General features: G+C 49.5%; 9 protein-coding genes across 9 annotated transcripts; 5 read left to right on the plus strand and 4 right to left on the minus strand.

Annotated features, from left to right (window-relative positions):
• Window positions 1–326: 326 nt before the first annotated feature.
• Window positions 327–3,341, plus strand: N7503_005116 (putative C6 transcription factor QutA; the record flags this gene model as incomplete). The annotated part of the gene is made up of 2 exons (XM_057064663.1): window positions 327–2,923; window positions 2,976–3,341. The coding sequence occupies 2 exons, from the start codon at window positions 327–329 to the stop codon at window positions 3,169–3,171; spliced, it is 2,793 nt and encodes a 930-aa protein (XP_056922406.1). The 3' UTR covers window positions 3,172–3,341.
• A 275-nt stretch (window positions 3,342–3,616) lies between these two features.
• Window positions 3,617–4,075, minus strand: N7503_005117 (type II 3-dehydroquinate dehydratase; the record flags this gene model as incomplete). The annotated part of the gene is made up of 1 exon (XM_057064664.1): window positions 3,617–4,075. The coding sequence occupies one exon, from the start codon at window positions 4,073–4,075 to the stop codon at window positions 3,617–3,619; it is 459 nt and encodes a 152-aa protein (XP_056922407.1).
• Window positions 4,076–6,133: 2,058 nt separating this feature from the next.
• On the plus strand, window positions 6,134–7,436 carry N7503_005118 (inositol monophosphatase family protein; the record flags this gene model as incomplete). Its single annotated transcript, XM_057064665.1, has 6 exons — window positions 6,134–6,320; window positions 6,393–6,444; window positions 6,509–6,597; window positions 6,648–7,086; window positions 7,143–7,274; window positions 7,328–7,436. The coding sequence occupies 6 exons, from the start codon at window positions 6,134–6,136 to the stop codon at window positions 7,434–7,436; spliced, it is 1,008 nt and encodes a 335-aa protein (XP_056922408.1).
• Window positions 7,437–7,685: 249 nt separating this feature from the next.
• N7503_005119 (shikimate dehydrogenase family protein) lies at window positions 7,686–8,744 on the minus strand (the record flags this gene model as incomplete). Its single annotated transcript, XM_057064666.1, has 1 exon — window positions 7,686–8,744. The coding sequence occupies one exon, from the start codon at window positions 8,742–8,744 to the stop codon at window positions 7,686–7,688; it is 1,059 nt and encodes a 352-aa protein (XP_056922409.1).
• Window positions 8,745–10,520: 1,776 nt separating this feature from the next.
• N7503_005120 (sugar porter family MFS transporter) lies at window positions 10,521–12,217 on the plus strand (the record flags this gene model as incomplete). The annotated part of the gene is made up of 2 exons (XM_057064667.1): window positions 10,521–11,057; window positions 11,117–12,217. 2 exons carry the CDS (start codon window positions 10,521–10,523, stop codon window positions 12,215–12,217), a joined length of 1,638 nt encoding a protein of 545 aa, XP_056922410.1.
• Window positions 12,218–12,995: 778 nt separating this feature from the next.
• On the plus strand, window positions 12,996–14,096 carry N7503_005121 (Gfo/Idh/MocA family protein; the record flags this gene model as incomplete). Its single annotated transcript, XM_057064668.1, has 1 exon — window positions 12,996–14,096. The coding sequence occupies one exon, from the start codon at window positions 12,996–12,998 to the stop codon at window positions 14,094–14,096; it is 1,101 nt and encodes a 366-aa protein (XP_056922411.1).
• An 840-nt stretch (window positions 14,097–14,936) lies between these two features.
• On the plus strand, window positions 14,937–17,644 carry N7503_005122 (uncharacterized protein; the record flags this gene model as incomplete). The annotated part of the gene is made up of 2 exons (XM_057064669.1): window positions 14,937–15,596; window positions 16,316–17,644. 2 exons carry the CDS (start codon window positions 14,937–14,939, stop codon window positions 17,642–17,644), a joined length of 1,989 nt encoding a protein of 662 aa, XP_056922412.1.
• Window positions 17,645–18,642: 998 nt separating this feature from the next.
• N7503_005123 (putative ethanolamine kinase) lies at window positions 18,643–20,214 on the minus strand (the record flags this gene model as incomplete). The annotated part of the gene is made up of 5 exons (XM_057064670.1): window positions 18,643–18,817; window positions 18,894–19,237; window positions 19,304–19,728; window positions 19,845–19,956; window positions 20,038–20,214. The coding sequence occupies 5 exons, from the start codon at window positions 20,212–20,214 to the stop codon at window positions 18,643–18,645; spliced, it is 1,233 nt and encodes a 410-aa protein (XP_056922413.1).
• Window positions 20,215–21,864: 1,650 nt separating this feature from the next.
• On the minus strand, window positions 21,865–23,003 carry N7503_005124 (cysteine and histidine-rich domain-containing protein; the record flags this gene model as incomplete). Its single annotated transcript, XM_057064671.1, has 3 exons — window positions 21,865–22,177; window positions 22,249–22,768; window positions 22,898–23,003. 3 exons carry the CDS (start codon window positions 23,001–23,003, stop codon window positions 21,865–21,867), a joined length of 939 nt encoding a protein of 312 aa, XP_056922414.1.
• Window positions 23,004–24,073: the final 1,070 nt, after the last annotated feature.

Genomic DNA, 24,073 nt, shown 5'->3' on the forward strand with positions numbered 1-24,073 from the left:
CGACTGGTTCACCGCTGGCTAGTCCGTGTTCCTTCCCCGGAACGAGAGAATCCTTCCATCGAGCGAATCACCTCGGTTGGACCGGTTCCTGTGCGGCCACCTCTTTCTTCTTTTACATTCTTCCGGTACACCGAGTTACCCCAGGACTCCAATTTCCCACCGATTTCTACACTCGCACGGTCCATCCGAGGTCAGTGGGGGCCATTGTGAATAGCTTGCCCGCTTCTCTGCGCAAGCCTGTCGGCAAAAGATTCAACACCCGCTGCGTGCTGCGTACGTTCGAAAATGCGCCCGAAATCGCCTAGTGGATCAACGCTTCAATCATAATGAGCTCTGACCCTCGCCAAGCCCCCAGCGCGAGCGGAAAATCCAAACGTCGCTGGACCGACCCTGAAGACGATGGCAAAATGAACGGCCCGGACGACCTATCATCCCAGCCGAAGCGGCAGCGCGTGTCGCGTGCCTGCGATAGCTGCAGATCTAAGAAGGACAAATGCGACGGTGTTCAGCCCGTCTGTTCGACATGTGCACAACTATGCCGGCCATGCACCTACAAGGCCAATCCAAAGAAGCGAGGTCTGCCCACCGGTTATATCCGTTCGCTCGAGCTACTCTGGGGGCTGGTCTTCCAGAAAATTCAAGGAAGTGAAGATGTCATGCGAGCCTTGATGAGATCAGTCAACCTACCCAGTCACCTTGCCACCATGGGCAAAGAAGCGGAAGGTTCGGACACCCTGCTGTCCTCCTTCAAGAACAGTACCGTCTTGAGGGATATTGAGCGAATGCTGGTCGTTTTGGAACAGCCTGAGGAGGAGAGGGATCGCAGTTTGCAAGCATACGGCGAAGGAGACACTCCATTAGATGTCGATGGGATCCTAGCTTCCTCTGACGCCCAGGAATGGCAAATTCCAGAGGGACTCGAGGCTCGCGAGACACCTCACTCTGGGATATCTCCCTCGCGGACTTCCATGGTCATGTCGGCACCCCGGCCTCTTGTATATCGCACCCGAGACTCGGGAGCTCAAACAACACCCGCGGATGGATTCCATTCACCTACACTCGCCATCTCCCTTAACCCTGACGACCCGAGAGCGATCTCAACCAACTCTCCACTCCAACTACCGTATAACGCCTGGCCTCTCCTTGACATTTATTTCTCATACACACAGTGTTGGCTACCCATACTGGAAAAGCACGATATTCTTCGAACGGCATTTCAATACACTGAAGGCGACGTGTATATGACGCGGACAGCGCCCGGCTCCGGTGATCATGCTGCCCTTTGGGCCGTTCTTACCCTTGCATCCCTTCAAGATGCATCTATTACGGCTCGGGAATCTGACCCCATGTCTGTTCGGGTGAACCCCTCACAACTCTACAACACAGCCCGGGACCTGATCCCTGCAGAGACTGGTCCATTTGAAGTAGGGCATGTTCAAGCCTTGCTTATCCTGTCTCTCATTAAGTTCGGTCAGCAGGAATGGACAGCAGCCTGGATGCTGGTGGGCCATTCAGTCAGAATTGCTCAGACACTGGGTCTGGACCAGCCATCGTTTCATACAGCTTCCTCAAGGTCCCCTGAACAAGGAAAACAATTAGGACGAGCGAAGCACGTATTTTTGGGTTGCTTTGTATTAGAGACACTTATTGCGGAACAAACCTCGCAATGTCCATCGTTGCGAAAGGACGACCTAGCTCGAGTAGGATCCATCAATGAAGATGGATTGGAAGAATGGCATCCTTGGGAGGATATGACTGGTTTAAGACCGACACAGGCATCTCGAGCATCCATGCAACGGGGACCACTTCATGCACTGAGCACATTCAACCGCCTTGTGTCTCTTGTCTCCATCCTGAATGATCTTTGTTGCTATAAGCAAGATCCAACTATTTCTCGATCACAACTGGAGTCACTTGAGCTCACTTTGCATCGTTGGGCAGCCGCTTTACCGAAAAGTTATCGAGTAGACTTACAAAATCGGCCACTCAAGGTGGCGTCACCGCATATCTTTGCACTTGAAATGACATATCAAAGCATCATCTCGTCCTTGAGCTTGCAGATCGCTACACGGGAGAGCGATCAAAATATCCCCGAGATGCCACACAAGGCACGTGCGATTGATAGCTCGAGTCGGTTGCTAAACTGTCTCCAGGCTTACTTGGAGACCTACAGCCTCTCGGCGACCACACCTATATTTGGCATGATCTTGAGATACTGTCTTCCTCGTTCATTCTCGCGAGATATCGTGTCCGATGTCGAGCTTAGTCTGCGGAATAAGATTCAATCCTATTCATCTCATCTAGTGCAGCTCTGGTCCGTATCAGACCGACCACACACGGGCCAAACGACCGCTCAACTAAGCCAGGGGACGATGGCTTCACCTTCAATGTCGCAGCAACCGGATTTTTCAGCGAATGAAGACCCTTCGTTGCGCCATCCCCATGGTCTTCCGCCTTCAAACACTTCTCATCATCTCACCGGATCTACAGAAGCACATGCTCCTGGCTCCGCACATCCGACATCGACACCCGACGCTTTTATCTCTACTCCATGGATCAGGGCCGCTCAAAACATGGACGATGGAGCACCATTGCTATCTACACCCACCCCATCTTTGACCACCATTGGCGGCGCCTCCGAGGTCTCGGCACAACAAGGCCATCTAGATGGAGGGCTGGGCAGTGGTCTTCGCCAGTCGACCTCCGCCCCTTCAAAAACCCATCCTGGCCCAGCCATGCTTCCCGACCTTGCCCCTCAATTCCCTCCAGGCACACAGTACCATGCAGCATATCAAGATCCATCTCTTGGCCTCGGCCCTTTCGTCGACATGGACGGCTACGGCCCACCACGCCGACAGCAGCGAATTGCTCCGGATCTCGATGCACTATTCGACGAGCTGGCGTCGCTCGACGGTGCTGAAAAGTGAGTTCCCGCGTTACCACTAATATTTGCTATTGTCTAACCCAATCTCCAGACCCGACAATCAACCCGAATTCATGCAAAATCTGGGCTTCGTCGCTGATTCAGGAGTGCCGGAAATGTACTCTTTTTCGAGTCAAATTGAGCCTTTCCTGCTGGCTCAAACACAACAAATACCAAGCAATGGGTCTTCTTCCGGAGTTCGAAGGGAGTCGCAGTCACTCAGCATGTCCGGAACGCCGAAACGATAATCATGGTTCTGCTTGTAGCCGCTGGTCGGCACCAACCCGGCTGATGGCGGCTTTTGCCTCCAGTCGGATGCTCGGCAATTCTTCTTTTCATACGCGCGGCACTGATGTGCATTGATACCCATACGTGTGACTAGAGACCTTGGATACAAAGAGATACCTGTGATTGCCATCATGAGCAAGAGACCTATGAAGTCTCATCCCGTCTTACACGGGCCTTCCCGAGGCCAATAATTGGGCCTCGACAACCTTGGAAAACTCCTTAGGTCAGAGACCCACAAGTGTCTAGTACTTAGAATCTAGTCCCAATATAGTCGACAAAATAATTGTCAAAGTATTCCAAACCCATTGCCCTATGTACAACTCTATATACACACATCATACAAAGAAAAATCCCCCGCATAACAAATAAATCCAACTTTTTTTTAATCCGGTAGAAACCTAACCCTTACAGGCTAGCCTTCTCCAACTCCTTGAAGTTAACCGCAATATGCTCAACAGCAACCTTATATCCATAGACACCCAGTCCAACAATGATAGCAGCAGCCTTATCGCTGAAGTAAGAGTGGTGTCTGAACGGCTCGCGAGCGTGCACGTTGCTCACATGGAGCTCGATAAAGGGAATAGCAACACCAAGCAACGCATCCCGGATCGCGACGGAAGTGTGCGTGTACGCGCCAGGGTTGATAATGATGCCGTCAACCTTACCACGAGCCTCCTGGATACGGTCAACGATTGCGCCTTCGTGGTTGCTCTGGAAGGTCTCGAGGGTGCAGCCGAGACTGGTGGCTTGGGCCTTTGCGCTGGCTTCGACGTCGGGGAGGGTGGTTGAGCCGTAGATGTGGGGTTCGCGGGTACCCAGGAGGTTGAGGTTGGGGCCGTTGATGAGGAGGATTGACTTGACCATTTTGATGATTGGATTGGAATTGATAATATGTTTGGAGTAAGTAATTATCGAGGAATTATTGTTGTTTAGTTGTGGGCTTTGTGCTCGAAAATATAATGCTACATAATGATGCCCAGATTCGCTCTGAACTTTCTCCGCATTGCCCCTCGGTTCGGCTGAGCGCTTTGCCGTGTGCGGGTTTCTTGGGTCGAGTGGGTTTGGGGTCCTTTTTTTTGCTTCTGTATGAGTTGGTAATATTTCCATTCTGTTAGTCAGGGTATTTATTTGCATTTCGAATTGATTCATTGTGGGATTGTGGGGTTGAAGTTAGCTCATAGCTTGTAGCCGGGATAATTGTGCAGGGTTTTTTATGTCAACGCCTATAGATACGGATATGGGGTCTCGGAAAATATTCTACTGAATATGGGGTATTGACCCAAATTTAGCTATGTCATAGGCCATTGAGAGCAATCAATAATTTAGCGAAAGTATGTCTCATTCAATAGTCGGAGTCAATGGATTGTGGGGTCGTATAATGCTGTTGCTGTGGGCCGGATATAGCTTGACCGACGGATGGATGGGGATTCCCTTGATGGGTCCGGCCCGGTCTGTGATTAGCCTAAGATTATATCCGATTCTCTAGGCTAGAGTGGAGAAAATTTTGTACTTGTGACCTCAGTGAGTTCCTCGAGTTCAATTGCAGTGCTATTTCTAGAAACCACCAGTCTAGGGTACTTGCTCAGAGGTCTCTTGGCACTCCCTTGGGCCTTCATTCTCGGCATCATGGGCATGGACACGTGGATTGGATTTCCAATTATATTGGGTCTTTGGAGATCAGTCGTACATCTTATCCGCCTCCGCCACTAGGTATAAGACATCCTTAGAAATTGTACAGGTAGTATACCTATTCCAAGCGCTCGATATCACCAACGGCCTTCAAGGTTGTAAGCTATAACTCAAGGTCCGCTTCAACTGGGCAGACCTGGCCGGGCGTAGAAATCCATTTACTGTCTCTAAACTTGGAAAGTAGAATACCATGACCCCAATGGAAAGCTACTTTCAAGAGCTGGCAAAATCTAGCAGCTTTTTATGGTGGCTCAGCCAAATCTTGAGACCTTGAAGCTCTGCAGTTCGACAATCTCAGGATCATCCCACGTCCAGGCAGCTCAGAAATGTCTAGGTGTGTAGAGTGAGGTTTGGTGATGCGGCTAGCCAAACATATATTCTCAGTCCGCACGCAATTATTTACATCCATTTTTCTCATGACACGTCAAATCTTGCAAACCCCGGATTAACAATTGTTGATTAGTAACATTTATTGAAGGCAATATTTCTTTTTTGAATAACTTGGCCTAATTGATTATCACAAGTATGTAAACTATGAACGAAGCGTTTGGTCAGGTGAGAGCCGATATCACGTGTCACCTGCTGGTTATTAGGTAAATAGCCGTGAGTGGAGTAAACGGCTTTTAATCGGCAAGTTGCGATGAACATCAGATGCTCTCTGGCTTGTCTTCCATAGAGCAAACGGCAATTAATAACAAGGAGGTTGAAATAAACATTATTAGAGTTAAATTAAGTTACAGTACTTTCATAAGAAACATGCGACACCCAAAGTGTCTCTAACGTACAACCTGGAGTAATACCCGGTGCCTCTGCCAATGCCCCTCACAGCTCCACATCCACACATCTTCTACAAAGAGACCACTTTATGCCACTTATATATAATATATCTAAGCAATACTCGAGCGCCAACTCCGGCTTACCAATAGGAATGCCAAACTTGTCAGATCGGAGCTCACAGCATCCTACAACATCAGCAATGCATCATCAAAGTCCGGCTCCACCTCAAAGTGGGGAAATCCGATAAGGCAAATACCGGCTAGCGGCGGTGAAATCGACCATTTTTCACCGGGCGACGTGAGTCAAAGAGGACCCCGGCTAACTGACAATCTCTCCTTGCATCTACCCCATCATTACCTTCGTAACCTTCCATCAACCCCTTCAACCTGAGCTTGAACCCTTTCTCCAACCCCAGGACTTGAACGTTGCCCCATATCCGACGACCCCGCTTCCGCTATGGCCGTCCCCAATTTCACCCAGAATGAGCTCGATGAGATATATACCTTTGCCGTGGATCTTGGCCGCAAGGCCGGTGATCTGCTAATGGAGCGTGTGGAACTCCGTATCTCCGGTGGTGAAGGAAATTCGCAGAAGTTCGAGGAGAAGGATAGCTCGGTCGATATAGTGACGCAGACAGATGAGGGTAAGATAAGTGGAGAAGCCCAGAGGAACTAATGCATAACGTGAGAGATGGAGCTGACCATGTTGATTTCAGATGTGGAGGTATTTATTCGCAATGCTCTCCAGACCAGATACCCCACGCACAAGTACGTTCTGCCATCAGATCAGTGGCGACTAATTTACCTTGACAAACAAGCTAACAGACCAAAGATTCCTCGGTGAAGAAACCTATGCCAAAGGCTCATCCCGCGACTACCTAATTGACGAACAACCGACATGGTGCATTGATCCCTTAGATGGTAAGACTACCCTCCCTCCCCCGAAGCATCGAATCTAACATCATCACCAGGAACCGTCAATTATACCCACATCTTCCCCATGTTCTGCGTCTCCATCGGCTTCATAGTAAACCATAAACCCGTCATCGGCGTAATCTACGCCCCATTCCAAGACCAGCTCTTCTCATCCTGTACCGGCCGGGGAGCCTGGCTGAATGAGAAACGTCAGCTCCCATTAATTCGCAAACCATCAATTCCACCCATGCCCGCAAATGCGCCCTCACAATGTGTCTTCTCCTGCGAATGGGGCAAGGACCGACGTGATATCCCGGATGGAAATATGCATCGCAAGATTGAGAGTTTTGTCAATATGGCTGCGGAGCTGGGTTCGCGTGGGGGTAAGGGTGGTATGGTGCATGGTATGCGGAGTCTGGGTAGTGCGACGCTGGATTTGGCGTATACTGCTATGGGATCGTTTGATATTTGGTGGGAGGGTGGTTGTTGGGAGTGGTGAGTCTTTAATTTCAACCATAGTGATTGCGCTTGGTGTACTGATTGATCTATAGGGATGTCGCTGCTGGAATTGCTATTCTTCTGGAGGCTGGTGGGCTTGTTACTACGGCTAATCCACCTGAGGATCCGGATACTGCGCCCATTGAGGATATGCGACTAGGTAGTCGGCTATATCTGGCCATCAGGTTAGTTGGGATGAGATTGATTACGATGAAGATGGAAGCTAATTGATATCTAGACCTGCTGGACCCTCTGAAACTGAGACTGGTCGGGAGACTCAGGAGCGCACAGTGCGCGAAGTCTGGCGGCGGGTCCGTCACTTGTCCTACACTCGACCCGGCGCGTAAAGGTTTAATAGATTCCTGTATAAGATCAAATAAGATCTTACCATAGATTATCAGATTGTACAGGGTTTCGGTAAATTTTATAATGAGATATTCATGTGTTTGGAAGGCCTCCATCTGTAGGTTCATATGGATATAATGTATTTCCACAAATGATATCAACTATCTAACTAATATATGCAAGAATTTTGATGTGTCTATACAATCGTAACATGACATGGAGAATAAACCAAAAGAAAGGTTTTACATAAATCATAGGTTGGACTTGGCAAGTCGCTCAGCCAAGATCTCAGCAACGGTGTCCTTAACCTTCTGAACGAGACCAGGAGTGTTGATAATGTCCTTGCCAGTCCAGAGGTGAGCCTGCTCCAGACCCTGCCAGATCAGCGCCTCAGAGCCAAGGATGACCTTCCAGCCGCCAGCAGAGGCGAGCTTGGCAATGTCAGTCCAAGGAATGGGGTGGTAGCACATCTCAAGAATGACACCCTCCTGCTTATCGGCGGTAGTCTCATCACCAAGGAAAGCCTGGATGATGGCGCGAGAGTTCAACTCCTCGGCGGTCTTGGGAGGGTAGTTGGGGATACCGGAGACAATAGCGGCAGGGGCCTCAAGGCGAGCAGCCTCAGCGGGATCAGTGACGTGGATCAAAGGAGCCTGAGCGTTGGAATCAGGGTTGCGCTGGCGGTCCTCCTCAAGAATAGCAGCAACCTCAGCGGCGTCACGGTTAACAACGTAGATCTTGCTGGAGCCGAGCCAGCGGCGCATAACGTAGATGGCAGTACGGGCGGTACCACCACCACCAATGATGAGCGCGGGCCGGCCGCGGAAGCGCTCGGGGTTAGGAGCGTTCTGGGTGAGGGCCTCGCGGATGCCGTCACAGTCAGTGTTGGTGCCGACGTACTGCTTCTTGCCGGTAGTGGGGTCGTCGCGCAGGAAGATGGTGTTGCAGGCACCGGCCTGCCGGGCGTGCTCGGTCAGATCATCCAGGTGAGGCATGATGGCGACCTTGTGAGGCATTGTCACGGAAGATCCAACGAACTTAGGGTTGGAGCGGATCGAGGCCATGTAGGTCTCGATAGAGGGCGACTTGGTGTATGGGGGAGGGTAGGTGGCTGATGTGCCGTACACGCTAGACAGAGGGATCTGAGTCCAGTTGAGACCGAGCGCATTGTAGATGGTCTGGTGCAGAGGAGGCGACAGGGAGTTCAGCAGCGGGTGGCCGTACAGGTAGGCAACACCATCCCGGTTGTCGGGGATGGTGATGGGCTCCTCGGGCTGAGTCTGGGCGACGGTGACTGCGGGTGCGGCCATTGTGTGAATTTTATTTTATTGTGTGTTGGAGAGAGAAGTAGAGGGGAAGAAAATATATTCAATTGAAAGGAGGGGCTTGATTATCATCGGGCCGGGCGGCAATGTATTGAAGCTATCATCAGGTTTTTAATCTCGAGTAAAAGTAAAGCCGGTCCCAACGTCCCGCCTCAAGGCGGAGAAACACTTTTCGCCGTCATTCTTCTTTTCCTGGCAAACTTCCATCATTCCAACCCTAAAAAGTCAATGATGATTCTAATGATAGAAAACAAAGTCAAAAATGTCTCTGCTGTGTTCTTACTGGTATCTTTACTTCTCAAATACTTGTTTGGCCTCTGAATAACGCCGTTGATTTTCCATCTGCCCGGGGGATGAACGCTTTCCCGAGGACTACAATTTTCACCCCACGGGGAATATGTACTGTGATGTACATACTTGGCCATTGCGTAGACCTTGCCCGGGCCAATGAGAGAATCGGTGTTACTAGGGCCGGAACGTAAATTTTTCAATTCAAAAACTATTTTGTGCATACGGCCCGAAGACAATATTAAAGCGGCTCCCCGTGGCTAGTTGATCGCACTAAAATCTTTCATGTGGCGGAGCAACTATATTTAGGGCCCAGCTCATGTAAATGAGGCTAGACTTGATGTTAGCCTTGATCTTGTCCATGTGGCCTGATCTGGTGACAAAGATCTAAGTATAGGTTCTTGAGGATAACCGTAGCTACAGAATATACGCACAATGAGACAAACATCCTAGACGACGAGTACATATGAGGACTTTTTTGGAGTGAATTTACTATTGGAAAGTGCAAGAACCTTATTAACATAGAGTTTGTCGGGCTGTTTTCGGGGCGTTTTACCGACGCAAAATAATGAAGAAAATGGAGTACCCTCTACGCTGCAGTGCAAGTCACGAGACAGCCGGCGGATCGCTTTTCCCCGCCACAACAAGACTTGCAACAATCATTGGTTGATCCCATCATAACCAATGCGTGGGGCAATTAGACTAGACCAATCACGATCTGCCTGTCTTCGCTGCACAGCCTATCAAGGACAATTGAATTTACTTTGCCTCCCCAGAATACCCCAGGTTGCGACAAAGCGTCCGCGACCTAGCCGCAGGTGATTCTCCCCAGGCCAAGACCCTATCCCCACTTCTTCACGGCTTGGAATCCCCACATTCTTAGAGTTCCACCAACCAACGCTTATTGACTTGATATTTGGCCAATCCGCCCATCGCTAAAAAACGCCTCCTGAGCCTTCTCAAGGCTAAAACATTTCTAAACCCCCTCGTGGCCAAGATGGCCGAGAGTCTAATCCCTGTTCTTTCGCTTGCTTTGTCCTCTCATTTCGTCTCTCATCGTTTTGCCGACTTGGCGCTGGCGCCATTTCCCAAGGGCGAAGAAAAGGTAATTTGTCTTATACACTTCTCCGCCTCCACGTTTTTCGCAGGTTTCGCCTCTAGAGCTTTATCCCCAGATTTGATCGATTTTCCCCCACAAAAACACTTTACCGTTCCCATCTGGAGAGACTATTTAATTCCCCGTCTTCTCCCCCGGTGGTGGAGAAATATCTTCATTTCCATTCCACCCCAAGTCTCCTTTCCCAACCCAACCTTCTCCCTTCTGCTCCCTTCCACCTTCCACCACAAGTGTGGTACCTCTTCGCGAGTGATTGTTCCTCTGCACCTTGCATTGGTAACATAGGTCGAGTGCTTGGCCTCGTCCATTTTTGTCTCTATCCTCCTTATCCTCTACTTTTCACATTTATATACATCATGGGTATTCTCGCATTGGTCGAGGACCGACCGACCCCCAAGGCCGTATACAACTGGAAGGTTTACCTTCTGGCGGCTGTGGCGTCGTTCACCTCCTGCATGATCGGTTATGACAGTGCCTTCATCGGCACCACATTAGCCTTGGATTCGTTCAAGTCTGAGTTCAAGTTCGACACTATGTCCAAATCGGCGCAGAATTTGCTCAGCGCCAACATCGTCTCCCTTTACCAAGCTGGTGCTTTCTTCGGTGCCTTCTTCGGTTACCCTCTTGGTCACTTCTGGGGTCGCAAGATTGCTCTCCTGATTTCTGCTTTGGTCTTTATTCTCGGTGCTGGTCTCATGCTGGGTGCCAATGGCGACCGTGGCTTGGGCTTGATCTACGCTGGTCGTGTCCTAGCGGGTCTGGGTGTTGGCGCTGGCTCTAACATTACCCCCATCTACATTTCCGAACTGTCTCCCCCGGCTATCCGTGGTAGACTCGTCGGAGTGTACGAGCTTGGCTGGCAGGTTGGTGGCCTGGTCGGCTTCTGGATCAACGTAAGTTACTTGCTACCATCCGCTATGACTTGTTGTTCATGTGCTAATCTTTGTTTTAGTATGGTGTTGACTCGACTATGGCCCCTAGCCACAAGCAGTGGCTTATTCCCTTCGCCGTCCAGCTGATCCCTGCCGGTCTCTTACTTATCGGTGGATCCTTCATTCGTGAATCGCCTCGCTGGCTGTTCTCGAAGGGCCGCCGCGAGGAGGCCATCAGGAACCTGACCTGGGTTCGCCAACTGCCAGAGAACGATATCTACATTATTGAGGAGATCGGCGCCATTGACCAGGCCTTGGAAGAGCAGCGCTCGTCTATTGGCCTTGGGTTCTGGAAGCCATTCAAGGCCGCTTACTCAAACAACAAAGTCCTATACCGCCTGTTCCTTGGAAGCATGCTGTTCTTCTGGCAAAACGGCTCTGGTATCAATGCCATCAACTACTACTCCCCGACCGTCTTCAAGAGCATTGGTGTCACTGGTGCCAACACAAGCATGCTCACCACCGGTATCTTCGGTGTCGTCAAAACTGTTGTCACCTTTGTCTGGCTTCTGTACCTGATTGACCGTGTTGGTCGTCGCAACTTGCTCCTGGTCGGCGCCTTCGGTGGTTCGGTCTGTCTCTGGATCGTCGGTGCCTACATCAAGGTCGCCGACCCGACCGCGAACCCCAAGACCCACATGGACAGCGGCGGCATCGCAGCTATGTTCTTCTTCTACCTCTGGACCGTCTTCTATACCCCCACCTGGAACGGTACCCCCTGGGTCCTCAACTCGGAAATGTTCGACCCCAACATGCGTTCCCTAGCCCAGGCTTGTGCTGCCGCATCCAACTGGCTCTGGAACTTCCTCATTTCCCGCTTCACTCCTCAGATGTTCGCCAAGATGGATTACGGTGTCTACTTCTTCTTCGCGTCTCTGATGCTCTGCTCCATTGTGTTCGTGTACTTCCTCATCCCGGAGACCAAGGGTGTACCCCTCGAGAGCATGGATCAGCTCTTCGAGATCAAGCCCATCCGAAACGCGCACGCTCAGATCATTGCCAAATTGCGCGAGGACGAGGAGAACTTCCGTCACGATATCCAGGACTCTGGTCTCGCTGCCAGCAAGATGGGTGCCGAGCAAGTCGAGGACACCGCTGTCGAGGCTGGCAAGTACGCGTAATGGGGCCATTGTAATAGATGTTAAATGAGTGATTTCCTTCTTTTTCCGCTGATATGTTGTCTTGCGATTGAATGTTTATACTTTGTGATGAATATGGTGATGACTCAGAGAGTCTTGCCTTGGTTTGATACCAATAGAATTGAATAATGACAATGTCTAAACAATCATATTACTCAATCCATAAGTAACAATGATAAGCAATAAAACGTTGGGGCGAATTTCAAATACTTCCAAGGTTGAGGTTATGAACAATCAAACCATTTGCATATCAGTAATAGAGTCGTAGGCACGATAGTCTCCAAAGAAGTTCCAAGATTGATGGAAAAGAAACTACTCATAATCGAGCTCCTTTCCTGCGGATAATATATCATTACAGAATGACTCTCACGCAAATTTAATACAAGTAATAGGCCTCACTTATAGTCAAGATCATAGAGGTCACCTGATCGGCTAAGGTCGTTCCTGTCGGAATGACCTTATCCGCTTCGATCTTGGCATCCTCCAATCAGGACAGGATCATTGCCTAAACTATTTCCCCGGACCCACTACAACATCATGTCCAAGGGACTCGTTACATGATGTCCAATTCTCCTCCACCAAGAGTGTCGGATGACTGCCAAATGCAGACTCGGTCAGAATGCTCCCCGAACCCCGACGGGCCAAGCCTGTCGGGAAATCAAGTCATAGCCGCTAGTAACCCCAAGTATAAAACCCAGCCGTGAACGTCACGACTCTCGCACCTCTCTTTTGCCTCAATTTCCTCAATTTCCCACCTACAATGTCCATCAAAGTGGCCATCATCGGCGCAGGCCTTATCGGCCCCCGCCACGCCCAATCTGTGCTGTCAAACCCATCCACAGAGCTAGTCGGCCTAGTAGACCCCGCCGCAACAGGCGCAAGTACGGCCGCCGAATTGAAGACAAACTACTTCCCATCCGTATCAGCACTCTTATCCTCCCCCAACAAACCAGACGCAGCAATCGTCTGCACACCAAATCACACCCACGTCCCAGTCGCAAAGGAGCTCCTAGCAGGCGGCGTTCATGTCCTCCTCGAGAAACCTTTCAGCGAGACACTGGAGACAGGCCGTAGTCTCCTGGAATTCGCAAAAGCACCTGAACGCGCCCATCTGAAACTACTTGTCGGCCACCATCGCCGGTTTAACCCATACACACGCGCAACCAAGTCTGTCCTCGACTCCGGCTCTCTAGGCCGTCCAATCGCTGTTAACGGCCTCTGGACCATCTACAAGCCAGCCACATACTTCGAAGCCCCAACAGACTGGCGCGCATCACGCAACCAAGGCGGCGGCGTAATCCCCATTAATCTCGTTCATGATATCGACCTAATGCACCACTTCTTCGGGCCCATCGTCCGTGTACAAGCTGAGAAGATCCTACCTCAGCGCCCAAGTCCACCCCACGATGCAGACGAAGGCGCCGCATTAACACTGCGATTTGCATCGGGAGTTGTTGGTACATTCCTCGTCTGCGACGCTACACCTTCCCCGCATAACTTTGAAACCGGTACCGGGGAGAACCCGCTCATCGCGCGTTCGCCGACGGGTGAAGGTGCGGATTTCTACCGGATCTTTGGATCTGATGCCTCGCTCAGTGTGCCTGATTTGACGAGATGGAGCTATGATGGACAAGCTGAGAAGAGTTGGTCGCAGACACTGAATGTTGAGAAAATTCCGTTGCCGGATGAGTCTGCGCCTTTTGATTTGCAGGTTGCGCATTTTGTGGATGTCATCAGGGGTGAGGCGGAGCCTAGTTGTTCTGGGGAGGAGGGGTTGAGGGCTTTGGTTGTTTGTGAGGCTGTTCAGAAGGCTATGCAGACTGGTCAGCCTGTTGAGATTGCCGTTGATTTGTTGGCATGATAATTGTAATAAAAAACGTCTGAGGGGCGTAAGCATGATGATGAAATATTCTCTGATAAATTGAACACCCACTGACTGTGATTTCGAAGGAGTTCACACCCTTTCATTGAGATTGAAGCTCGATGAGATGCTTTACAGAGCAATATCTTCAGACGATAGGAATAGGTCTTCAAGCACAGTGTCTTCTACGGCTTTTAGACACGAGAGCAATATCTGTCTTTTGTATCTCTACTTGTGAAAACTATACTTCTACATCTATCAAGAGAACATTTTCTTCGGGCTGGACAACTCACTTGATACCTCAAGGAGTATTTTATGAATATTAGTTCATACACACAGGTGCCTTAGACATTTCGAAGCCCTCAAAGCTCTTATTCTTTCTTTTCGCGAGATCTCATCTACCTTTTCAAGGTGGCCTATCATATTTCGCTTTGGTCTATCATTTGGTTTATTTTGTGTGATCTGAAAAACTTTGTGAGAAGAAGGAGATCTCCAGAACACAACAGATTCTTTGATTGTAGTTGAACGCCGATATTTCACTTCTTAAATCACCTATCTTCTCCGTTCTTGCTGAACTTCTTCTTCTCCTACACCTCACTACTTCCCTTCGTTCCCACAAATCACCATTTCCAACCCACCGGTAAGCAACAGTCCCTCAAATAGAGAAAAGAGCCTCACTAACTCGAAGCTGGCAGGTCAAAACTCTTATATCTTTACCCTCTCTTCGCACCCAAACAAGTTGCCTAATCGCAACTTCGCAGACTTCGTCTCCATCGCTTTCTTCACCTTCACTTCAAAGCAGGCCTAATCTACACTTCCTACAGCTTTGTAACCAAAAATATGAGCCAGTCCATCCTCTCCGACGAGGTGAGTCAGTGCAACTTCGAGCCAGCAGACGATGTTTCACAGAAGATCGACGCCTACGACGACTGTTCCAACAAAGATAATGACCACAAAATTCTGTTGGACGATGACGAGATCCCATGGAAAATCTCCATCTACCCACCACCGGGCAGAAATCTCGATAGGCTAGTAGCCTGGCAGATTGAGAGGCACATTCAATGGATCGACGATTCCGACTACGAGGATAAAGAAGATTTGATTGATTGCAAGTCTAAGGATAAGGATTTCTTTTGTTCAACTTTCCGTATGTGCACAGCAAAAGATTTGAAGAACAGAAAGCCATTCAACGACGGAAATTTGGGAATCAAAATCGCACGCACGGAAGGTTATCACGGAACCATGGGCGATGAGGTTGACCAGGAGCTAAAGGATTGTCCATGGGGTCGGCCTGCAGCAGCTCTTCTAGTAGCCGCAAGATCCTACTGTAACAATCCAGAAGACTGGATGTTGCTTGATGAGCCACGGAAACTTCTTATTGCCATGGAAAAATGGTATTTCGACCTTGATGGGCCAGAACAGCAATCACTCGCCAAAAATGCATGGTGCTGGACTGAGATGCAAGAAGCCGAAAAAGAAAAATGGAACCAGGCCTTCTCGGTATGTGGTTGCGGCAGGGGAAAAAGATGCCGAAAGAGCAGAGGGGAAAGCGAAGGGACTGATAAAGCTTACATTTGATTTTTTCTTTGTGGATGTGGACCTGGATTTGAGGTTTCAAGTTTGCATGAGCAGAAAGACAAGTTTGCATGAGCAGGGAGACTGAGACATGTGTTACCAACCTGCTGGGCTGCTTTGCTATTTCTAAGCCAAAAAAGTCTCTTGATACTGAACATGTTGTGTTGGAACACCAGTAAGCTAATGTCCTGAGTAGGGTGTTCGGTAGTAAGACAGTGTTATTCGTAGACTAGGAAAGATAGTCAGCAAGGGCTCCCTTGTGGTGCATGGTTTGGGGCCCATTGTCATTATTGTACTCAGCTGGCTTAGCTGTTCGTTCCTCTATGGTGCCTAGCAAAGTCGTCCTGGTATGTGGGTGAGCGTTTGTGAGTGGGGGTGGCTGGACGTGGTGCCGCGCAAAATAGTTGCTTTTGAGGCCATTGAAACCTACGTATTCTTGATATTTCAAAATGTTTCAGGAAATTGGAAATTGGCAAGAGATACCCATCCAGAAAACATCCTCTGACACTTCGAAATGATCGGCAATATCCGGGATGTCAAGTTGTTTGCCAGGCAGGGACTATTAAGAGTCTCTCAACCTCTCCCAGCTCAACGTTCTTCCCCATCACAACACTCCTCTTTCCTTACAACTGACTTCCTTTCAGTTTACCTTTGAATCCATCCCCAAGTCCCCCACTGGTTTGTGCTCCTTCTTTAACCACGATAACCCCACCTTACAAATATCCTTTCCAGGAAAACCATTCACCATGGTCAATATCCGAGATCCAGAGAAAGCCGCGAAGGATGCGAGGAAGAAACTGAAAAGACTCCGGAAAAAAGGACACTCATACCGGAAGATACTGCTGTCCTTGACAAAGCTAAAGCTAGAAGACAAGGAAAGGAAGTCGAAGATGGCATACCTTGAAAGGAAGCTGGACCATAAAAGGATTGCGCTGGAGAATCTCAGAGCGCGACATAAATTCAACAATTTCCTGACTTTGAATGAAAAACTCGCCAAAAAGGGGGAGGAACAGGATGATAAGTTTTTGAAGGAACAGGAAAAATACGACACAGACATCTACCTGGAAGAGATCTGGGGAAGGCAAATTTACATGGTTGCATCGGAAATGTACTACAGTGGTAGAAAGGGAGAGACGGAGACAGATTCGGAGGATCACAACATCACTCAAGACGACAGCGAATTCTACGAAGAAATCTTCCGGGAACTACCCAGACGCGAAGAATGCTACTTTTTAGGCGAAGAGCAAAGCCTCATCAAGTCCAAGACAAAGACAGAGAATGATGATGAGACTTCCGGACTTGAACTCGAACAAGGAGCCATTGAAACGAAGGCTGCACCAAAGCCTCCGCGCGGCGCTGAGCTTGAAGGCAAACAAGGACGAATCACCGTGACTGCGACCGCACCAGAAAACAATGCCCAAGCCTCCGAATCCTCAGACTCCGATGACGAACTCCTTATCAGATTTGCCGGTGACAACATTAAAAACCTACCTGACCGCGACAACTTCAATAGAAGTGTAGCCTGGCAGATCGAGAGACACATCCAATGGGCAGGAGACAATCCGGCATGGGGAAACAAGAAAGGACTTTGCTCAACACTTGATGTCAAATCAGCCACAGACTTTCGACGCGGAAAGGTCGGAAGAGGGAACCTGGCACTCGACGACAATCATTGCGCCTATGACCGCGAAGGTTACCACTGGGGTCGACCTGCCGAAGAGCTGCGAGCTGGCGCGAGACGATTTGGCATTTCAGAGGCCTGGATGATGTATGATGAGCCACGACGATTCCTTATTGCATTGGAAAACTGGTATTTTCAGTTGGATGAGGATGAGAGAGACGAGCTGTTTGGGGATGTGTTTCAGTGGTACCAGTTTCGAGATGCACACATCGGTGATAAAACATATGCCCCGAAATACGAGGGCTGGGAAAGTGTCTTTGGCGAAGAGATAATGGGGTTCTACGGGAAGTAGAGACGTATTTGCTCTACTAGGCTGTGAGTGAAGTAATTGCTTGGTGGTTGGAATTTGCTACATTGCTTTATGGTGGAGATTATTAGAATGGAAAGATGGAAAAGGATTGAGAATTCGAATTGTCATGGATATTGAGAATGGATAGCTTTTTGAATAGGATAAAAATTGAAATCGATGGGAAATGAATATCTCAGGCATAGCAGAATACGTAGTGTACACTTAAAGCCATCAAGTAGAGCAAAGTCAACGTCATCGAGGGGTCACACGGACTCGCACTGCGCTAAACTACTCTCAAGTATGTTTTCCTAATGAGAAAAGCAAGAACTACTGTACCGTTCCGCTAGCCCAATGCAGACTGCATGAAATGCAGGGTGGAGTCTAGAGCCTGCAAGTTGGCGGGACATACATACACCCCATCCCCATTCAGAAGGGTGCATAATGTCAATCTGTAGGTCAATCAGGGCAGGTTCTAATCGAACAAAACATTATGAATTAAATAACTAGCTATGCATTGTCAATAATATATTCCAACTGGATAGAATTTGAGATCCTCCAAAAAGCTATGTGCAAAGTTGATCAACACAAAACATCCATGGTGACAACAGGACTCAGGATGAACAAGGTTAAAAAAAACATGGAAAGGAATAAAACACCAATGACGTCGCAATGCATATAGATCCTGTAGTGGACCATTTTAGTTTCAACATCTTCTCCCCACTCACGCACGTGGCTCCCAATTCTCGTATCGATTGGTCCCATCTCCGACTCCCCGGTATTGAATGTTGAAATTTTTTTTAAACCAAGTGCTAGCCAGAAAATAAACCCGTGCAGGTGTTATTGTAGGCAAAGTTGGGTTAGACCAGAAAAGTGGAAAGTGGGGTATCTAGGCCATCGAATGAGGGGCAGGAGTTGCTGTCGAATAATATTGATCCCACGAATCTGAGGTGGGACGAGAGGGGGAGGATGGGCGAGTGGCGTGTTATGCGGTGAGGGGCTTATCATGCCTGTTGCGCCCAGCGCTGCTCACGGAGGGGCATAGCTTCTCCGCTGGTTTGACGGGTTCCGTCAATTTCGCGTTTCCAGGCCCAGTACTCGCCTAGACGGAGCTCGGCGTAGCTAGCGTAGTCGAAATCGATCTGCGAAATCTGAGCTTGGATAAGAGCCCAAACACCCCTGGGTGGATTAGTTAGCTGTGGACTTTTTGGGGATTATTTTGATGGCCTGGTTAAGTCGCGGGTACGTCACTCACCAGTATAGACCGGGAATACCGCGGAACCGGTCGACATCCTCATATAATCTGGCGACGATCTCGCTTTCGGAAGAAGTATCCAACTTGCGGTGCTGAATGTAGCTCTTAGTGTACTCGGTCAGGAATTGACGGCGCACTGATTGCGTGGGGATCATGTTGTAATCGCAGTCGTAGCCGATCCACTCAGCCAAGTGGTTGGCAATGTCGAAGGCTGCCGGGGCAGGAACGGCATATTCGTAGTCGATGAAGTTAACGGGGGTGATATCATCGGATGGCTTAGAGTTCTCGTCGCTGGGCAGGACAATCACATTGGCGCAAAGCAAATCGCAGTGAGAGAAAACAAGCTAGGCAGAAGTCAATCAAATGTCCACCCAAATAAAGCAAAAAAGTGTATGCAGTCATTGGCTTACCCCGTCTTCACCGATTCCCTTGCCATCGTCGAGCTGGCCCACCACCCACTGCAGTTCCTGTTGCAGGTTCAACTGGCGGGCCCGCTGTTCAGGCGTGGCCACCGGGAGAGCAATAATCCACTTCTGAAGAACAGCCCACATGGAGGGCCCCGCGCGACGCGGTTGGATCATCTCAAAGCCCTGCTTCTCGCCATTGGCTCCGGTCGAGTCTGCCCCGGAGGTAGAAACGGCACCGGAAATAGGAAGAACCGCATGCCACTGCGCAAGTCGCCGAGCAACACCACGGTAAATGGGAGCAGTTGCCAAGTCCTCGTGGCCGCAGGGCTTACCACGGATGAAGCGGTAGAGAAGGCCATTATTAAAACGAGCGAGGAGAGGGGGAGCGAGGCCGCAGCTGGCAAGAAGGGCGTGGGATGTAGTTTCTCCTAAAATGACGCACAATAGTCTACTTTAGCATATGTCGCACTGGGCAGCGAAGGTATAGATCGCAGGGAGAGAGAGAGGGATTAGGTTATTAATCCCAACTCCTGGGTCTTCGTACTTTCGCGGTCTATGAGGATCTCAGTGCCGTTGCCGTATGCGCGCATTAATACCGCATCATTGTCTACCTGCTCGTCCGTCAAGCCGGCCTTGCGGTTGATGATTTTCAAAAGCTGTAGGATCCCAGTCAGTTAGGTCCTGGCGTTGCAATAATCACTCCGGGATCAAGGCCCTTGGACTGCGGGGAGACAAACAGTGTTGGTGATGCCATCGGTGAAGCGCACGAACTCGATCTTGTTCTCCGGGCCCTCCCAGTCTGGAAAGAGCGTCAGGATCAGTCGCAGGGCGGATGCCTGGGAGTCTGCGGGGCTATAGGAGAGGGGGATGTATCGCAAGTTTGGCGTGGCGATCTGGTTCTCGGAGGAGCCCATGGTGGGGGTGGAATAGGGGGTTGTCGGAGGATTGAAGGAGAAAAAAGTTGGGTCTCAGGGTCTCGGTCCGGAGCGCGGCTTTTAAATCAAGCACCGAGTGATTGGGCCTGGCTCATGTTAGTGGACATCCGAGACAGGGTCCTATTTCTGGAGGCTCAAACAATTTATCTTGGGGGCACGTTGGAGAACGGGAGATCTGCAAAGGAAGGATGTGAAGGCTGAATGGAATAATTGAGAAGTTTTTATGTTTAAGATTTCCTTAGGAGGAAAGAGGTCGCATGGGAAAATGAATAGTGGTCTAAGGCTGCAGCCTGAGTTGTTGTTGAGACTAAGGTTTAAAGGCGAAGAATGAGACAGGGGATTGATTTGGTCTCGTGCTCCTGACCCATGATTGGAAGAGTATTGCCCCAATTAAAGGAACTTCCATGGATCCTGAGTCGAGTGCAACATTTAAGTAGTACGATAAAAGAAATGATAGAATAGGATTCAATTAATAAAGCAGCAGTTAACTTGACACCAAGATTTATAGAGGAAATCGTAGTACACGGACTACATGACTGTTGAAGTGTAACCATTGTCAAAGAAAAAAAGATGGGCCGCAACGGCAGAATAACTCCACTAGGCGGGGTCACAACACTTTCACATGTGAGACAGGGGAGGGGGTCACTGGGCTCACTGTGCCCTAGGAGAAAAACCCAGGCCCTAACTGCCTCATCAGGACTAGATCAGCGGATTGTGGCGAAAGTGTTTATCCGAGAATTTGATATTTCTCTCGGTTACCACTAGCGCGCGGATCACGGCGGAACCATTAGTCCCGGCCCAATCAGCACTAGCGTCTACTCACATGCACAGGTATAAATACGGTCGGTCACCCCGGCCCAGGAAGGTTTTCTTTTTCTTTTCCACATCATCAGTAGAGGTTTTACATAACAATGTAAAATTTTCTCCCAGGGCTCCGTACGCGGCTTGCTGAGGGTTGTCCTTGTGGTTTATACCTCCATGGGCTTTCTTCCGTTCCCGGCTCTGCAGACAAATGGTCTCCCTTTATCCCAAACAATTATGGCTGAGCTAGGGTTCCCTCACGGGAGCTCCATGCGCTTATGCTGTGGAGGGGGCACGACATACCACTTTTTAAACCATTATTTATTGTCAAGATTCTGCTTAGAATTGACTTGTAGAATCTTGATATGAATACGGTAAATCCTATAGAGCTTTAAGCTGTTTGCATTCCTAGCAGATACGCTTAAAGCACATAAGGTTGTTTCCTAGCGGGACATGAATGACCTCCGGGCTTTCATGCATGTATGATGATACAATCTACCTGCAAGGCGATCGTAAACTCCTTGAACCCGCTCATGGCGTCTTATGTGGTCGCGCTATCACCATAAGATGTACGGAGTACAAGCCTGTGTCAAGCCCTGTCACAACCTTAAATGCCACCCTTCTTCCATGAACTGCTTGCGTAGTATGGAAATGACGCGTCTGCGCTAATGGGCGTCAGTAATTCTTATTATTGTCTCATTCAACTCAATTGCTCAACAATTTCCTTTTCATAATAGGCAGCCTACTAGCTACCAGGTCATAAAGCTCAGCTCCGGCATTATCTTCAAGTCACATAAACACATTTGTCGTGTTCTATATGCTCAGTTCTTATGCCCGTCCGGCATTGCCAATCTGAATGCGTTCTCCAGTCCACTTATCATCGCTGCGCAACACCGGCCAGCTGGTGCCGTCGGCCTTGACCAGTGTCAGCTCCAGCTTGGTACCCAACACACGGAAGCTCGACTTCTCTGCATCAATCGGAGCAAAGAGGCTGTAGGTGTCCTGGAAGCGCTTGTTATCGGAGGTGGGTAGGTCGAAAGTAATAGACTTCTCGGCAAGCTTGACGCTGGCACGCTCCTTGTCAATCTTTTTCAAGTAGAGCGAAACGTTCACGGAGGTCGCGGTCTGGTAGAAGTCATTGCTGTTGAAAATCCAAGTCAGTTTGAGGCCGCGGGGCGATGTGTCGATCAGTCAATGGCTGGTAAGACCTACCGAACGGATTCCACCTTCTCTTCGCCTTCAGGCTTGGGCTTGCCCACAAACATGTGTCTTGTTTTCTCGGTACAGCCGGGGATCTTCAGAAATTGGTCAAACTCAAGCACACGGCGCTTGCAGCAGGTCCATCCTTTGCTGCCCTCGTGGAAGATCGGTTGGCCTGGGTGGTGCACGCATTTCTCGTCATCCCGCGCCGCGGATCCCGTGTATGTAGTGCCACAGCCTCTGCGACGGCATGTTGCGTTGGCAGGAATATCCAGCGACGGGTCGTCCGAGTCAGGCTCTGTTGGTGAGGGGTTGGCGGGGGGCGTGGGCGGCGCAATGGCGGTGATGGCGGGGCGCTCGGGCAGCGTCTTCACTTGGACGGGTGCGGGAGCAGGAACAGGGGGCTCTTCGGTGGCCTTGGGGGGTTCTGGAGCGGGGGTGTCATCGACAGTCGAGTGCTTGCCAGTGGTGCATGGCGCGATCGCGAGGAATTCCTCAAAAGTCAAGACGCGGGGTTTGCAGCATTTCCAGCCTGGTCAAAGTCAGCCCGATTGTTTCGCAGCAAATGGAGATCGGCTTTGCATTCTCCTTTCTATTGGGTGGGTAAAGAAAAGATGAATGGACACCAATGTGGAATAGCTCCAGCACCAAGGTACTTTACCTTTCTGGCCTTCGTGAAACACTGGAGGACCCGGATGGTAGACGCAGTCTTCCTCCGGATCGGAGAAGGTCTTCCCACACCCCTTGTGGACGCACTTTTCGGTCATGGCGTGCAATGGTATCCTGCGTGAAATTAGGAGAGATTGAGATGAGAACCGGAAAACGTAGAGAGATCTGGGCGAAATTTGGGATTAACAATTCGCAGCACACTGGCGCAGGTTACCTAAATCGGGTTAGCCCCGCGAAGCTCGAAGGTTCCATCGCGGAGATTGTCTGACCGCTCTCCGTGATTCGCGATCAACCTTACAGATCTCCGAGAACACCGTTTTATTTCTATTTCCTTCTATATTCAATTGTTCATACAACTACAGCCATGCTTCCTACTCGTGCCCTTCTTGGTCAAGCTCGCTTGACCCTTTTTTACCCGAGCCGGTTGCGGGCTGTGCGACACGGCAAAACATACGGTCGTTCAACTCAATAAGCGCCGTCCTTTCGAGTATGTGGAGAAAGATATCCAGGAACCAGTCAATAAGGCATGGAAGGATGTCTACGACTACGATGTACCTGTGCTTCATGTGCAATCGGTCAACAATGGACTCCCCAAGGAGGCTGAGCTCTCAGATGCACGAAAGTTGTTCCATCGAATGACGGAACAGGAGGTTGAAAAACTCGTGGATGAGGCAGAAAAATGAGCACTCTGGCATTGAACTTATTCCCATGACTCTAGGAGACGTTTGATCTTTGAACAATTCCCCTGACCTGTACTCAAACGTGGTCATGGATTGGGCAAGGGGATGAAGTTGGTAGCTCAAACCCTATCATGACCCTCCAGCAAAGCCCTAAAGTGCAATTGCAAACATATTCTCAGAAAAGGGTGGTAGCTATGCAATCTGTCATAGATCCTCACAGGGCTTATCATGGAGATACCAAGCTTGTACGCAGAAATCGACTGTACTTGTCATGAAGCAATGGTGAAGTGGCCCACCAACGAACTAGGCGCTAGTGTATAATACCAAATGAATCTCAAATGTTAAGATCTAATTATTGAAGGCTATAAAAAGGTGTTTACTAACCTAAGATCGCACCATATCAAAGAAAGCTTGCAGGTCTACTCAATTGCTTAGGTGGTACACTAATATAGGGAATAATTAACCGCTTTGTTTGATATCGACAGGAT

Source organism: Penicillium pulvis, assembly GCF_028828015.1.
Source record: "Penicillium pulvis strain IBT 33274 chromosome Unknown contig_23_segment0_segment0, whole genome shotgun sequence".
NCBI classification, from domain to species: domain Eukaryota; kingdom Fungi; phylum Ascomycota; class Eurotiomycetes; order Eurotiales; family Aspergillaceae; genus Penicillium; species Penicillium pulvis.